Here is an 18,040-nt window from a genome sequence, read left to right as displayed (position 1 = left end):
GACTAGAGGATAAGGGAGATTTTGAATATCTGCACACACTTTTGGACACTGGACACTTTTGGATTGTGTGAGGCCCACTGATATCTCAGCGCTATGTGACAGGCTCGATGGCACTGCTGTGACAAAAGTGACTAGAGGATAAGGGAGAATTTGAATATCTGCACACATTTTTGGACACTGGACACTTTTGGATTGTGTGAGGCCCAATGAATATCTGAGCGCTATGTGACAGGCTCGATGGCACAGCTGTGACCAAAGTGACTAGAGGATAAGGGAGATTGGATTGCTTTTAAAAAAGCAGTTTGCGGAGCAGTGGGTAAACAGCAATGCCAGCCTGTCAGGAAGCCTTAAAAGGCAGCCCAACAACCAACACCACTGATACACCACTATATAGCCTCCCCTTGCACTGCACACACAGTGACTGGTGTGTTGTGCAGGCCAAATTGCTATCAGCAGCAGAAGCAGTTTTTTTTTCTTCTCAGCAGGACAAAAAAAAAAATTGGGATTGCTTAAGCAGTTTGAGGCCCAATGAATATCTGAGCGCTATGTGACAGGCTCGATGGCGCAGCTGTGACCAAAGTGACTAGAGGATAAGGGAGATTGGATTGCTCTTAAAAAAGCAGTTTGCGGAGCAGTGGGTAAACAGCAATGCCAGCCTGTCAGGAAGCCTTAGAAGGCAGCCCAACAACCAACACCACTGATACACCACTATATAGCCTCCCCTTGCACTGCACACACAGTGACTGGTGTGTTGTGCAGGCCAAATCGCTAGCAGCAGAAGCAGTTTTTTTGTCTTCTTCCCTGCCTAACGCTCTCCCTACAGAATCAGCAGCAACCTCTCCCTATGCTAAGATCGGCAGAAGTAAGATGGCGGTCGGCGTGCACGCCCTTTTATACCCCCTGTGACGCCCACCAAAGCAAGCCAATCACTTGCATGCCCTTCTGAAAGATGGTGGTGACCCGTGCCTATGTCATCACGTTGCCCACAGTGTCCGTGGATCCTGATTGGCTGAAAAAGAGCGCAAAACAAACTTTTGAAACGCGACTTTGGCGCGTAAGTCGCCGACCTCGTGGCCGACCTCATCCTAGGGTCGGGTTTCGTTTCATGAAACCCGACTTTGCCAAAAGTCGGCGACTTTTGAATTTTTTCGACCCGTTTCGCTCAACTCTAGTTCTCACCATTCTTCTTCTCTGCCTTTCTGATATTTTTCTTGGCCTGCCACTTCTGGGCTTAACAAGAACTGTACCTGTGTTCTTCCATTTCCTTATTATGTTCATCACAGTGGAAACTGACAGGTTAAATCTCTGAGACAACTTTTTGTATCCTTCCCCTGAAAAGCTATGTTGAATAATCTTTGTTTTCAGATCATTTGAGAGTTATTTTGAGGAGCCCATGATGCCACTCTTCATAGGAGAATCTAATAGGAGAACTACTTGCAAGTGGCCACTTTAAATACCTTTTCTCATGATTTGATACACCTGGCTATGAAGTTCAAAGCTTAATGAGGATACAAAACCAATTTAGTGCTTCAGGAAGTCAGTAAAAAGTAGTTAGGAGTGTTTAAATCAAGAAAATGATAAGGGTGCCCATACTTTTGCACCGGTCAAATTTTGTTTAAATGCAGATTGCACATTTTCTGTTAGTACAATAAACCTCATTTGAATCCAGAAATATAACTGAGTCCATCAGTTATTAGATATATGAAACTGAAATAGCTGTTGCAAAAACCAAAATTGTTATAAAGAAAAAAGGTTAACATTAATAGGGGTGTCCAAACTTTTACATATGACTGTAGATGGTGGTCAGAGAGAGGGAGAAGTGGCGAAGTTAGAAAGAGAGCAGAGGCGGGTGAAGACCAGGTCTAATGTGTGTCCATCTGTGTGGGTGGCTGAGGAGGACCACTGAGTGAGTCCAAAGGATGAGGTAAGGGACAGGAGTTTGGAGGCTGCTGACTGAAGGGTATCAGTGGGGATGTTGACATCACCCATGATGATAGTGGGGATGTCAGTTGAAAGAAAGTGAAGAAGCCAAGTAGAGAATTGGTCAATGAAGGCAGTGGTCGGGCCTGGAGGTCGGTATATGACGGTCGACTTGGAGGTTGGAGGGAGAGCAGATGCGGACAGAGTGGACTTCAAAAGAGGGCAGGATTAGGGAGGGAAGAGGTGGGATTGGGTTAAAGGTGCAGTTGGAAGAAAGGAGAAGACCCACTCCTCCACCGTGTCTGTTGCAAGGGCGAGGAGCATGGGTGAAGTGGAGGCCGCCGTAACACAGCGCAGCAGGGGAGGCGGTGTCAGAGGGTGTCAGCCAGGTTTCTGTGAGGCCGAGAAAGGCAAGATTGCGAGAGAGAAAGAGGTCATGAATCACATGAAGCTTATTGCAGATGGAGCGGGCATTCCAAAGTGCTCCAGAGAGAGAGAGCAGGGGGTTGGGTGTCAATGTCACGTGTTTTAAGCTGGAAAGATTGTGGTAGTTCTTATTAGACAGGGAGTGGTAGGAAGGGGTAGTAATGGGGGTTATGAGCTGTGGGGGTCCAGGATTGGGAGATATGTCACGAGCAGTGAGGAGAAGCAGAGAAAGGGAGAGCAGATGGGAGTAGGACAGTGGGCAGCTTGTTTTAGGTTTCATTAGGACAGATTTGAGGTTGAGGAGCAGTTCAGCAGAGCAGGTCAGGTGGGGAGGCAAGAGGGAAGGCGAGATGATTATTTGGTTAGAGGGTGCTGGGGTTTGGGGATAGCGAAGGAGAGTGAGGATTAATGGAGCAAACACTGTGAGTGCATATGTAAGCATGGTGAAGGAGTAGGAGGGTTAATAGAAAAGCTTGATCCAAGTAATAAGAAGTGCTTACTCAGCAGACATACCCAAAAGAGACAGGTGTATAGCGTGGGGTCCTGACTCCCCCATTGAAAAACAAACTGAAATCATTTTGAGAGGGGAAATAACAAAACAAGATGTTATTATTATTAAAAAATTATACAGATAATGGGTGACCTTTACCTCTTCACGACATATGACTTATATATAACCTGACTTTGATGTGTGCTCTGATGCTGAATCCGCATCTTTCCCTGTAGATGATAGCTGATGTACCAGTTAATTCCCGCTGTCAATCTCTGACAGTGGGATTGAACATGCGGCTGACCGATAGTACATCATTTTGGTTGCCCATTGGCGCCCTTGTTACGTGATCGCGGGGTGCCGATGGGTTGTCTTGATAGCCAGGGTTCTGCAGAAGACCCCCGTGGCTGTCACTATGATGGTTCTGTGAATGGTGGCTCATGGACGGCATTAATTGGAGATAGTCATTTCTGCTATGCATAGCAGTACTGGAGCAGCTATGTATAGCACAGGCGATTGAACAATCCCAGGTCAAGTCTCCTAAGAGGACTATTAAATAAAGTAAAAAATTAAAAAAAACCCACAAAAGTTCAAATCACCTCTCTTTTGTCTCATTGAATATTAAACCAACAAAAACACACATATGTGTTATGACTACGATGAGAAATGTTTGATCTATCAAAATATTGAAAAAAAGCGGATTTTTTTTTCAGCAATAAAATAAAAAATAAACTATGCATGTTTTGTATCAGCAAACTTGTACTAACCCGGGTAACCATATTACTAGGTCAGGTTTACTATATAGTAAATAAAAAAATCGAAAAACCATTGTGGAATTGCATATTTTTGGCAATTTCAACGCACTTGGAATTTTTCTCACACTTTCCTATATGATAAAAGGAATGGTGCAATTCAAAAGTACAACTCATCCCCAAACAAACAAGCCCTCATATGGCTATATTGACAGATATAAAAAATGGAAAATGGCCATGGCGTGAAAGCGTGAAAGGGTTGAAGGTCCTGAAATGTTCTTCTTGTTATGATTTTTTTTACATGACAAAAACCTGGCATGTTAACCGGAGTCTGTAGACTTTTTTCTATCCATTTTATGGCAAATTGATAAATAGAACATTTCTGACAGAAAAATCTGGCCTCGACTAGGAATGGTCTATTGAAAGAACTGAACTATTTGCGAGATATTACTGTACTGGTTACTACTTTTTTCAAATTATCTGGAGAAACTCCAATTAGCTGTTATGTGTGGCATGGCAGCACATTTCAAATTCCATTGTGTTCTGCACATTGCTCAGTAACCATCTGGGAAATTACTCAACATTACATATTTTTTTATGTCTGCTGATGGAACTATGGGAATTAAATAAGTATGTAGAAATTGATATTTCTCAAATATCTCTGCTGGCAAAACTAAATGGTTGTATCTGTCTGCTGTTGCTAGAAGGTCCCTGTATAGAAATCCACAAGTCCCATTCATGTGTAAATGAGACACTGCACAGTACCCATTGACATGCACAAGCCATCCATATAATGCAATGACATTCTAAATCTTCTAGAGAAAGATATATACCGTACTTCTTCTATGGCTAATAGTTGGGGTGCTGAAGAGAATTATGTTTTTACCAGATATTCCCTCTAATGTCAAATGTCATATGTATGTCCAGTCAAGGTTCAATACCGCTCTATCATCGCCTACCAACCTTGGTAGCTTTAAATAGCACTAACCATACAGAGAGAGCAATTTTATGGTGTAACTAATAATGGCTTATATCTGCCAAGGGAAATACAGAAGATGAAATTAGATGGATTTTATTATTATAATTAAAGGGAATCCCTAAATCATTGTAAAATGAAAAATGATCTATTATCTTAATATTCAATATCTTACTGTCTAAGTAAGTCTAAAAACCTATCTTAATTACAGTGTCTCTAACTAATATGTAGAGCAGTTCACCAGAGCTGTCTGATTTAACAAGTCATGAACATTTCTGTGCTGAATTAGGTCAGGCATATGTTGTGTAAGAACTCCTCCTTTTGCTAACAGCAAGCCAATGCCTTAAAAGTTGTTAGAAATAAGCACAGTATGTTAGAAAATTTGAAATTATTGGTATAAAATTATGTGCCAATTAAAGACGTTTTCAGGAAAGTGGACCCCAACTTTCTAAAATCCCTAAATTAAACAGAGCAGATAGTCACCCTCCCCACTGTTGCTAGGGTCTAGGAGTTTCAGCTGTGAGCATCACTAGTGTAGCCAATCACTGAGCACTCATTGGCTCTGCAAAAACAGTCAGTCACTAAAATCAGTGATTGGCTACAGCGGTGATGTGCATTGTCAAGTTGATGTCACTCATGCAGCTGAGACATAGAAACCCAAGCAGTGGTGGGAGCCAGCACTGAACCCATGAAAGTGAGTAACTGCTCTTTTTGTTACTTTAGGTATTTATAGGTCATTTGAGGTCCCCTTTCTTGAAAGTGTAAAACCCATTTACGTTTTAATTACGTAAAATTGGAAAACTTGATTGTGACCACATAAAATTAGTGTAAGTGTGATAAGCAGACCTTAAAGTAGTCCCATGACATGTTTGCTCCAAGAAAAATTAAAAAAAACTAACAGTACACAAAAAGTTAAAAAAAAACAACAAAACAACAAAAATAAACAGAAGAATAAAAACCCAAATAAACAGAAAAATAGCAGTTAAAAAAATTAGATTGTCAGGAACACCGCACAGCACTTGCTCACTGAGCCAGTGCGCGTGTCCTGAGTACAAAAACAGTGCTCAAAGATACCTGTGGAGCGGGCAGCAGTGGTGACGATGCATGCTCCAGGACCTGAAGCACGTGACTGCTGGGGGCGTGGCCTAAGCTCCACAGAGCTAGGAGCTGCAGGGAAACTCCTAGAAAGGTAACTACAGGACAATGTTACCAAGGGGCATAGACAGAGACAGAAACCAGATCAAGCCGGGTCAAAGCACGAGATAGCAGGACAGTACCAAAGGGTTAGACAGAGCGAATAGTCAGGATGTAGCAATAGATCAGAAAACCAGAACGGGCAATAGATGGCACAATAGGGGAAAACTGCAACGGAGTAACAATAGCCAAGCCAGGAGGTCAGAACCGGAAAAGACAATAGTACCAAAACGAGAGACGGAGTACAGAGTGAGGGAACAGGCCGGGTCATACACGGGAATCAAACAAGCAATGCAGAATACACGCATACCAGGGGGGTCGGTCAGACACACAGAGAGAATAACAGTATAGCTGACAGAGAATGCTAGTCTGGAGTGAGTATAAATACCCCTCTCAGATCCAAAGAGAGGCCAGCAAAAGTTAACCCTGTGAGAACAGGACATTAACCATGTCCTAACCATTACATAGATGTCAGGTTTATTAATCACAGATTCTGTTTGGTTTTACCACCAGGTCCATATCCATCTCAACAAACAGGCACTCTGATACAAATCCCTGTGACAAGGCTGCGTGACAACTCATGGAGTGCTGAGGTGGAGAGCGAGTCTATCAATTCTCTAGCACTGACTATTTGCACCTCTGTCAAAGCTTCTATTGGGAGATATAATCTGTACCTAGAGGGGACCTACTGGGGAAACACCAAATCCTACTACTTAGGGGATTTCATTCTACTCTTTAATCCTTGGTGCTCAGGTAAATATAGAACAATTGCTTCAAATGAAATGCTAATGTTATTTTAAATCCTTTGCTGATTCATTTGCTGTCAGAAACAGATCTCCAAATCCCAATCATAGACATAGTACTGAATGGGGAAAAAGTCTGGCTTTCTGTAAGCATCACTAGGGGAGCTCTGGAACAGGAAAGCGGCTAAAGGTTCATTCCCATCCTCAATTTTAACTTCTTTTTACTGACACAGGCCATGGTCCGCACTTTCTAGGTCTCTAGATGGACCCAATGAGGCAGAACTAACAGCCCAGTCAGTGTTAGTGTGATAAGCAAAGTTTCCTTTAAGCCTTTGAGATGGTTCGGACTTAGATGCTGGACACGGATGCTTGACAAATGCAGTTTAGGTATACCAAAATTAGTCCCAAAAAATTTTTTATCTGGCACTTCCAGACAATATCAAAACAAGCATTTTTCGGATCTGTATCACAAGAAGGAACCGAAAAACATGAAGAGATCTAGTACTTAATTAAAATATCAAATTTTTATTGAAATATTATTAAAAGAATTTTAAAATAACAAAATGCCCAGTTGGAGGCGCTCAAAAACACTAATTCATAATATAGTCACATAAGTAATGCAATAGCACATCTACAAATAAATCCTGACTCTAACAGTTAGATATATATTAATTATAATATAAGGAGTATATCATCTCCATAAATTTACATAATATCTATAGCAGGATGTAAAAAATACAGGCAATTAGAGATGAGCGACTTTGCCTTTTTTCGGGTCGAGTCAGGTTTCATGAAGCCCGACTTTCTTAAAAGTCGGGTAGAACGAAATCGGCCGATTATCGTGAAAAGTCAAAGGCCGACTGAAACACGAAACCCAATGCAAGTCAATGGGGAACCAAGGTCGGCAGGGAGTGGAGGACAGGAAACACACCTACAGTGCCCATTTTAATGCCAAAAACATCAATTCTTATTACTTAAGCTTGTCAACCTTAATTTACTTTATAATAATAGTTAGGCATTGAAAACTGGGGGTTATTTGGCTAAAGTTGTGGGGGGGGCCCTGGGCCAAAGAGTGTCACTGGGCTCCTTTAACACATGCCAAAATTCATGATCCTCTGATACGGCAGAGAAATAGCAGTATAGTACAATGAAAATACGTTACTTCTTACATCACATGACTGATATTCACTTTAAATTCTCCAATAGCTCCAAAACGGACATTATATTACTCCATACAGTATTATGGCAACCGCAAAGTGCGCTATACAGAGTAATGAGGCCCATCTATTTCTCCATACAGAATCATTGGTCCCATATAATGTTTGAAACAGTATATGATGAGCTCCACATAATGCTACAGTATATGTTGGTCCCCATGGATGAAGCTCCACTGTGTTATGGGCCCAAATAATGCTCCATATATAATTAGCCCCATTTCTAATGCTCCAGTGCATAATGGGCCCTGTAAATGCTGCTCCAGTGTCTGATGTCCACCTTTGGAATTCTCCAGTGTATGGTGGGCCTCATATATCATTCTCCAGAGTATAGTGCTCCCCAAAAATAGCTGTCCCAACATTGAAAACAATTAAATAAGTCTCCTCGCTAGGGAATCCCTGTACTAGTCTGGACTCCTCGTCGTCCCCATCTTCCATCTCACTACACTTGGACTGTTTAGGCAGAGGGCGTACAGACGTGATGTCATCGCGCTCTCTGACCAGAATGTCACTGTCAGGAAACGCGGAAGATGTCACGGCGGTGGAGCAGGGAGAGGTAAGTATTTCAACTTTGCAAGTGCTGTGATCCTGAGCAAGCAGGGGGGGCTCACTCGTTGGTGATGGCACTGGCACAGGGCCCCTCATAGTACAGCAGTGTGTATGACGGCGGGTGGTGTGTATGACGGCGGGTGGGCCCTCCGGGTGGACCTTCCCACCGGAAGAGACACTTTTGCGTACTATGAGGGCCCCTGTGCCAGTGCCATCGCCCATGAGTATGCCCCCCACTTGCTCAAGGAACCTGCACTTTCATCTGCACCTTCCTCTTTGTCACCGTGTATGGTGGCATAGTATGTGGGGAACCGGAGTTTCATCAGGGTCAGATTCTGGCTGTGTAGAGTGTGAGGGGAATGTAGTGGTCTGCAGAATCATCTAGCAGTGGCTGGGCATCAGTGCGCTTGTGGCGCCCCCAGGAGTACGGTCGCCACAGTGGCATTACCTTCCTCCTAGGGAGTGTGATGTCATGCTTGGGAGCAACGAAGGATCTCTCTAGCAGTTAAACCAACACACAACACAGTTCCCACTCAAGGCCAGCAAGGAGACCTCTGAACCTGACTGCTGAGGAGCTGCTCTCTGTGGTCGGGAGGAGGTAAGTTAGGGCAGTATGTGAAGGAAAGGGGAAGTGTGTGGACGTGAGAAGGGGAGCTGGAGGATGAGCAGAGTTAAGGCTCACTCCCAGCTGGAGCGCATGGTCGGGATTCCGGTTTCATAGTTTGTAGGGACACTGATGGTTCTGCAGCAGAAGCCGGAGGAAGTAGCAGCTGTAAATGCTCTGTTCCCAACTAAGGCTCAGAGGCCTCAGCAGTGACGTGTGTGACCCAGAAGGAAAAGACTATGGCTGCCTGCCATACGAGAAAGTTCCAAAAGAGAGTCAACAGGGGGAACTTCAGTGAACTCAGTACTGCAAGTACCTCAGATAAGCACTAGAACGGAGGCTACACTACCTATCTGCAGAAAGTGAATTCCAAATTTGCTTCCAGGCTGACCAACTCCTTCTCCATCTGTACTCTGGGTCCTGGACGGCACTTACCAAGTACAGGTAAAGGAACTGTACGACTGTGTCTGTCATCTTTCTCCTGCGCCTGGCGCATGGCTCTGCTACATCCTGCACTGCACACCATCTACCAACTCTTTCATCTGCCCTGCAACTATGGTCCTACCCGTGCAGGGCTTCTAAATCTTAGCTGCACCACAACATCTGTCCCAGGGAAGCGACACTGCAGCGCGGGTCAATCTGATCAGAAACCTCAGGTGGCTGGCATCATGTATCATTCACCTTTAAACGTTATTCACCCCTTGCTTGGATGCTCAGGGCCACGGAACGGGTCATCACCACCAACGTGACACATCCCTCTGAGACACCGGCCCGATACCGATTAACCCCACTTCCCTGGCTGGCCACCCACACTCCATGTCAGATTCATCTTGGACTGGGGAATTCACGATTTGACTTGATAACCCAGGCATGGTATGATAGAAAGAGCTACATGGACTAATGTGAAGTGTGGCCTGCTGCATCATTCACTTTTGATGGGGGTGAAGGACACAAGGAAAGGGGTTCTTCCTGACCAGGAGCCAGCACTTGATGACTCAGTGCTTGCATTTTTTGAAACTTCAGAAGAGGAGGGTATATTTGCTGCAGTCTGTTTCGGTAATGTAAGCCAAAACCAGTTCCTGATGCTCCGGCTTTAAAAGTGGTTAACCTACTCCCAGAAAAGGTAGCCTTCCAGGCGTTCCGGAGCCAGACCATGACGCAGGCTCAACACCTCCTGTCTTAGCTGCTATTGTGCTTTTGCTACTACCAGCAGATGCACCAACTGGCCCCCCCACGCCCACGTCCGCGGCCTCTTCCACCAAACTTCAAAATGTTGCAGAAAATGAACCCAAAATAACATCAGATATATGGTACTGTATCAAAAGCGTACAGCTCTATACAGTCAAAGGATGATTGTCAATCTCCCTATATATACCATCAGTCACACAGAGACGCTCACAGGCTCAGTATGGATTAGACAAGAATATAAAAAGTAGAAAAAGTGTACAGTATCAACAGATAGCAGGTATATATAGTATAGTTTAAACATTCTAAATCTCCGTAGATATTTCAGGAGGCAGACACAGACGCTCTCAGGCTCAGTATGGATTACCACACAATATAAAAAGCCGTAAAACGGTAATTGATCTGAAGAGTACAGCTGTACACAGTGTATGAGTCATTGTTGTCAATCTCAGTATTTATTTCCACAGTCAGAAAATAACTCACTTGGTCAGATTGGATTAGATCAGAATATAAAAAGCAGTAAATGGGTAATGTATCACAAGCGTAGAGCGGTATACACTAGTGTTGGGGTAATTTTTAAACGTACATTTAAATTGCAGGAGTAACCCACTGACTGTCACATGCTCAGGATGGATCACACCACAATATAACAAGAAGATCCGCAAGAAATAATCACACATGTGGGACAATGTTCTAGGTGTCAATGATACACTTAGAGTGGTGGGTGGAGGAGGACTTCCTGGCAGAAAGGGTACGGTATCACCACATACCAGGTATATACAGTATAGCATAGTTTAAACATTAAAAATGTACATCTATATATTCAGGAGTAGTGTTAAGCCACCCCGCTAGTGTTCCAGTTCATTTTGGTTGGTCGAAAATGAGGCAAGTTCGTCGAATGTCTGTCGAACGTTCGACGAACAACGTCGAACACCATTGAAAACAGTGGCAGGCAAACACATAGAAAACAATTACAAAACACCTTAAAAGGTGTCCCAAAGCAGACAAAATGCTCAGAATACAAAAATAACATATGGAAAACGGCAACTACATATAGAAAAGAGGCGGAGGAGTAAAAGGAGGAGGAGACACAGATATAGGCATGTCATGCCCTTATGAAGTCATGAAAGGCTGGAATAAAAATAGAAAATTCCAAAAAACAGTAAAAATCTGAAATCGAAGACGATCATATACCGTCGGACTTCCCACCATAAATTAGGCCAACTGCCGATCGGGCGGCGTTATTCCCATGAACCTCCGAACAGCTTCCATGAAGACAAAGTGTTTGGTTTCCTGGAGCAGTATGGTTGCAAAGCAAAACCTTAAAGGAATGTCCAGAAGGGCACCACCAGGAGTGGAGCCTGCGGCTTAATTCGACTCCACCCGGGAAACCTTAACCATGCCAGCTACAGAAAAGATTGACAGATTGCAAGCTTTGTCGATTCTGTGGGTGGTGGTGGATGTCCGTTTTTAGTTGTGCTAGCGATTTGTAAGCTTAATTCCGTTAACGAACACGACTCCGGCATGCCCCGCTGTACCCGTGAAGCTTACTAGAGGGACACGCGAGGCTCTGGCACGCGAGATCGATCAATAACAGGTCTGTCATGCCCTTACATGTCCAGGGCTGCATGCACGCTACACTGAAAGGTCCAGCATGTGTCGCTTATAGGTGCAGATAACCCGCTGAACCCCATTAGTGATGGAGATCTGGGATTCCAATTCTTCCCCGCGAACAAGGATTTCCCAGTAAGTGCAGGTCAATCGGAATTCCGGAATTAGGCCTAACCAACATTCCAGAAAAAATGAAAAAAAATTAAGTGTCCAAACCTCAGGTGCTGTAGCTTGCTTAACAGTTGGGCACCTCTGCTGAGTAGTACGCAGTTCTTACATAAACACGCGGCATAGCTTGGTTCACGGGTGGGCGACTCTGCTGAGTAGCAGATAGTGCTTACATAAACAGGCGGCATAGCTAGGTTCACAGGTGGGCTCCTCTGCTGAGCAGTAGACACCGGTACTAGTCCCAAAGTATTCACTGGGCTAAATGGAGTTAAAAAATGGTTCTTACATAAACAGGCGGCACAGCTTGGTTCACTGGTGGGCTCCTCTGATGAGTAGCAGACACAGTTACTAGGCCCAAAGTATTAACTGTGCTAAATGCAGTCAAAAACTGGTTCTTTCATAAACAGGCGAATAGCTAGGTTCACTGGTGGGCTCCTCTGCTGAGTAGCAGACAGTGCTACAAGGCCCAAAAGGATTTTCTGGACAAGATGCGGTAAAAAATAATTAGAAACACACACGGTATAGCTCCTTGACAGGTGTACTACACCGCTTGCTACCACACACTGCTACTATGCCATGAAACAGTCTATTAACATAGAAAACCATTATTAATGTGAAAATGAAGTTACGCTTTTGGTGAATGAACCGTTCTCGAACGGAACCTCGAACAGCCGAATTTTAAGCAAAGTGTTTGAGCTCGACGAACGGCTCGAGCACCGCCCAAAACAGCTGGAATTTTAACTTGGCGAACAGGTCGACTCGAACACCGCTCATCTCTAATCAGGAGGCAGACTCGGATGTTCTCAGGCCCAGTATGGATTCGACAAGATTGTAGAAAGTTGAAAAAGGGTACAGTATCACCGGATAACAGGTATATATAGCATAGTTTAAACATTAAAAAACTGTGTGTATATTTCCGGAGTCTGACAAAGACACTCACAGCCTCAGTATGGATTAGACAAGAATCTAAAAAGTAGAAAAAGGGTACACCAGTATACACTGTTGGGGTATTTTTCAATCTTCATATATATTTCAGTCTCAGTAAGACAGTCCAGACTCTCCGCAAGTGGAAACAAGATGGATACAAGTACAGACGGAAAGTCGACGATTGCTGAAATTTTGGAATTACTAATAATCACGGTAAAAACTCCCAGGAGAATTCTCAGAGGTGATGCTGACCCTCAATTACTTTGTCTGTGGAGACAGCGAAAACAGTTCTTGTGAAGAAAGGTTTGCTGTATCGCAGTACCGTGGAACCCATCACCGTTACTCATCTCCATCAAATTGTGATCACAGGGACAGATGTAGACATTGTTCTCACTGCCTATCATGATCTGTCAGGTAACTTTGGAGTGCAAAAGACACAAGCCACAGGCCATAGGCGATTCTATTGGATTGGCATGAGGACACATTTAAAAATGTGGGCAGGAATGTCACACGTCTGTGAGTTGGAAAACCGTGAAAGCTGATGATAAACCACCACTGTATCTCATTGGGAGTCGATGTCCATAACAAATGGAAGCCATTGATCATCTGAAGATAGAGCCCAGCAGGACAAGGCATAGCTACGTCTTAACCATCATCTATCATTCCTCCAAATTTGTATTAGCAGTCCCAGTGAAGTATTTAACAGGCCAGACTACACAGTGGTGGAGCAGGGAGAGGTAATTATTGCAAGTGCTGGTGCCCTGAGCAAGCAGGGGGGGCCCACTCGTGGGCAGCGGTACTGGCACAGGGTCCCTCATAGTACGCCGGTGTGTCTGACGGCACGTGTGCACCCTCACCATCAGAGACACTTGATTGTACTATGAGGGACCTTGTGCCAGTGCAGTTGCCAAAGAGTGTGTCCACCCACCTGTCCAGGGCAACGGCTCTCGCGCGGGTGCGTGCGCCAGGTGGTGACCCCAGCCCTGTGGGGGGGAGGAAGCCCAGTTAGGGAGGTGGAAAAAATGGCATATGTTGATGTTGGACATTCAGCAGCTGCAAATGGAGTAATTGGAGAAGTCTGCGGAAGAGGAGGACAAAAGCATGCCATTTTTCTGGCAATCTACGTGTCAGCAGGGGAGGGTGGGACAAAATCCTTTGAGACCCATGCATGGTTCATTTTAATGAAGGTTAGATCATCAACATTTTGGGTCGACAGACGGGTCCTTTTTCCTGTCAGGATTGATCCAGCAGCACTGAAGACTCGTTCAGATAACACACAAGCAGCAGGGCAAGCGAGTTCCTGTAAGGCATATTGTGCCAATTCAGGCCAGGTGTCAAGTTTACTGGCCCAATAGTCAAAGGGGAATGACCCGTGAGGGAGAACATCGATATGTGAAGATGGGAAGAGAAGTAGTTTGTTACCATAGTTGACAACTGCTGTCTCCTGTCACTTTCGATCGATGCAGTATTACCAGTCGTGTGAGCGGTACTTGAAAAATCAGTCCACAACATGGTCATGAAACCCCTGTGTCCAACGCCACTTCGGCTGGGTGCACCACGAACACCTCTTCCTTGTTGCCCCCTACGGCTCATGGGAAAAACATCACCGCCGCTGTGTGCTGGGAATGCCTCAAACAAATGGTTTACCAGAGTTGCTTGTTTGTTAGCCAGTATTAGCTCTAGATTCTCTTGTGGCATGATGTTTTGGAATTTGCCTTTATAGCGTGGATCCAGGATGCTGGCCAACCAGTAGTCATCATTGTTCATCATTTTGGCAATGCGGGGGTCCCTTTTTAGGATCTGCAAGGCATAATCAGACATGTGGGCCAATGTTCCAGGTGTCAATGATGCACTGCGAGTGCTGGATGGAGGAGCACTTTCTGGCAAATCAACATCTCTCCAGTCACGCACAAACCCTGTACCTGACCTTGCCACGCCAACATTTTTTCTTGCCCCCTGAGAAGCATCCTCCTCCCCAAAATAATCATCCCCATCATCCTCCTCCTCCTCTTCCTTCACCTCGTCCACGAGACTTTCCTGAGCAGACAATGGCTGACTGTCATCAAGGCTTCCCTCCTCCTTTTCCTCCTCGGCTGCAGACGCCCGCTCCTTAATGTGCGTTGAAGTTTGCATGAGCAGAGGCATAAGTGGGATGCTCATGCTTATGATGGCGTCGTCTGCGCTTACCAGCCATCTGCATTCCTCAAAACACTGAAGGACTTTACAGAGGTCTTTCAGCTTCGACCACTGCACACCAGACAACTCCATGTCTGCCTGCAAACTGCCTGCCCGTGTATCCTCCCACAAATGAATTACAGCCTGCCTCTGTTCGCACAGCCTCTGAACCTTGTGCAGGCTGGAGTTCCACCTTGTTGCAACATCGATAATTAGGCAAGGCTTGGGAAGGTGGAGCAATCGCTGTAGCTTTTGCATACGACTGGAGTGTATGGGTGACCGGCGGATGTGCGAGCACAGTCTTCGCACCTTATGGAGCAGGGCTGTTAACTCCGGATAATTATTGATGAAGCACTGCACCACCAGGTTCAAGGTGTGAGCCAGGCAAGGTATGTGTCTTAGTTTTGAAAGGGCTATGACTGCCACAAAAATTCCGGCCGTTATCAATAACTACCATGCCTGCCTCAAGATGTAGACTGCCCAGCCATGACTCAGTTTGTCGCTGCAAGTAGTCGGCCAGTACCTCCGTGGTGTGTCTGTTGTCGCCCAAACACATCATCTTCAACACAGCCTGCTGACGCTTACCACTAGCTGTTCAATAGTGGGACACCTCGTGTGCAACACTGGCAGCTGCGGAAGGAGTGCTCATGTGACTGTGCTCTGTGGACGAGCTTTTGCTTCTGGAGGAGGAGGAGGGTCGAACACATACAGCCAACTGTTTCCTATACCGTGGGCTAGGCAGCACTGTCCCACTGCCGCTGTCCCCTGTGGACCCTGCATCCACCACATTAACCCAGTGCGCAGTGATGGATACCCCCTGGCCATGCCTACTGGACCATGCATCTGTTGTGAGGTGCACCTTTCCACTCACTGATTGCTTGAGTGCATGAACAATGCGGTCTTTCACAAGCACGTGAAGGGCTGGGACGGCTTTTCGCGAAAAGAAGTGCCGACTGGGTAGGTCATAGCGTGGTACTGTGTAGGCCATGAGCTCGTGGAAAGCTTTGCTTTCAACCAACCGGTAGGGCATCATCTCTAACAAGATTAGTTTGGCAATGTGGGCGTTCAAAGCCAGTGTACGCGGATGAGAGGATGAGTACTTTCTTGTCCTACTCAGAGTCTCTGGTAGTGTGAGCTTGACTTGAGAGCTGCATATGGTGGAACTAGCGGTGGACATGGCAGACTGAGAGAGGGTTGGTGACGGTGATGGTATTGGTGGTGTTGCTGATGGCCTAGATTAAGTCTTTCATAGCAATAACATTGTGATTTCATGACTGCTTTGCCCTTGCGATGACACCTCGACATTTGCTGCTGGTGGTGTGCTAACCGGTGGGCTTACAGTGGGGGAAGCAATGTAGCGTTGCTGACTACCTTCATTCGGAGCAGGTGCACATGTGGTACGTGAGGTTTGGTAGTCCGTCCACGCTTGCAAGTGCATGGTGGTTAAATGTCTAAGCATGCAACTGGTATTCAAATTTCTCAGATTTTTCCCTCGGCTAAAGGTCTTTGCGCACTTCTTACAGATAACTTTTGCCTGATCATTAGGATTTTGTTCAAAAAAGTGCCACGCTGCACTCTTCCTACTTTGGAAGACATTTTGAGACCTTGCACGCTGTGCTAATTTGACCGTTTAGCCAAGCTGTCCTGCAACTCTTTTGGTTTTTGTAACCCATTTTTGGACTCCTACGGTCCTGCCAGATAACAGCTGTTGCGATGTCGTTGCCTGCTGTGGATCCTCCTCCTCCTCTTCTGAGCTATTTGCAGCGGCACCCTCTTCCCCCAATGGATGCCAATCTGGGTCAACAACTGGGTCATCCATCACCTCCTCTTCAATTTCATGTGCACCTTCCTCTGTGTCACCGTGTAAGGTGGTATAGTATGTGGGAAGGGGCACCTGAGTTTCATCAGGGTCTGATTCTGCCTCAGTACACTGCGAGGACAATGTAGTGCTCTGAGTGAATGTATCAGCAGAAAAATCTAGCAGTGGCTGTGCATCAGTGCACTCCATGTCAGATTCATCTTGGACTGTGGAATTAACGATTTGACTTGATAACCCAGGCATGGTATGTGAAAAGAGCTCCATGGAGTAATCAGTAGTGTGGCCTGCCACATCCTTCACTTTTGGTAGGGGTGAAGGACACAAGGAAAGGTGTTGTTCCTGACCAGGAGCCTCCACTGTCGACTCAGTGCTTTTATTTTTTGAAACTTCAGAAGAGGAGGCGAGAGAGCTGGAGGCTGTCAGCAATGTAAGCCAAAACTTGTTCCTGAAGCTCCGACTTTAAAAGTGGTTTACCTACTCCCAGAAAAGAGAGCCTTTGAGGCCTTGTGAAGCCAGATGATGACGCAGGCTCAACACCTCCTGCCTTAGGTGCTATTGTGCTTTTGCCACTACCAACAGGGACCAGCTGGCAACCCCCACCCACTTCCATGGCGTCTTCCACCATACTTCCTCATTTTTGTGAAAATGTACCCAAAATACCACCAGCTATATGGTACTGTAAAACAAGGTAGAAGGTGTATCTACTATTGGTGAGAATTTGAATCTCACTAGAGATTTGAGGACGCTGAACTATTGTCTCAGGCCCAGTAGAGATTACACCTCAATGTAACAGGCTGAAATTGGATGGTGTATGACAAGGTGGAGGGTGTCCATAGGATTGGTGAGAATTTGAATCTCACTATAGATTTGAGGACGCTGAACTATTGTCTCCGGCCCAGTAGAGATTACACCTCAATGTAACAGGCTGAAATTGGATGGTGTATGACAAGGTGGAGGGTGTCTATATGATTGGTGAGAATTTGAATCTCACTATAGATTTGAGGACACAGAACTATTGTCTCAGGCACAGGAGAGATTACACCTCATTGTAACAGGCTGAAATTGGATGGTGTATGACAAGGCGGAGGGTGTCTATAGGATTGATGAGAATTTGGATCTCACTAGAGATTTGAGGATGCTGAAAATGATGCTCTCAGTCCAAGTATGGACACAGGCAGCCTAATAAGCAAGACTGCTGCACACACAAAAGGGTGGAAAAATGAACGCTTGGTAACTGTGCAGAAAAGAGGAAGAAAAGTATTTTTGCTTTTAAAAAAGCAGTTTGCA

The 18,040-nt window shown here is 45.2% G+C and overlaps 1 protein-coding gene across 1 annotated transcript in view; it reads left to right on the top strand.

The window, feature by feature from the left end:
* LOC141059043 (protein-glutamine gamma-glutamyltransferase 5-like) overlaps nucleotides 1-18,040 on the top strand; it is a 209,159-nt gene that overhangs the window by 44,346 nt on the left and 146,773 nt on the right. The window contains exon 3 of the mRNA XM_073555253.1: nucleotides 6,272-6,511. Coding sequence (XP_073411354.1) covers nucleotides 6,272-6,511 — 240 coding nt within the window. The remainder of the gene's footprint in view (nucleotides 1-6,271; nucleotides 6,512-18,040) is intronic.

Source organism: Dendrobates tinctorius, unplaced genomic scaffold (assembly GCF_039654945.1).
Source record: "Dendrobates tinctorius isolate UK_male_01 unplaced genomic scaffold, ASM3965494v1 ptg000223l, whole genome shotgun sequence".
NCBI lineage: Eukaryota > Metazoa > Chordata > Amphibia > Anura > Dendrobatidae > Dendrobates > Dendrobates tinctorius.
This window is presented reverse-complemented; position numbering and strand designations above follow the sequence as displayed.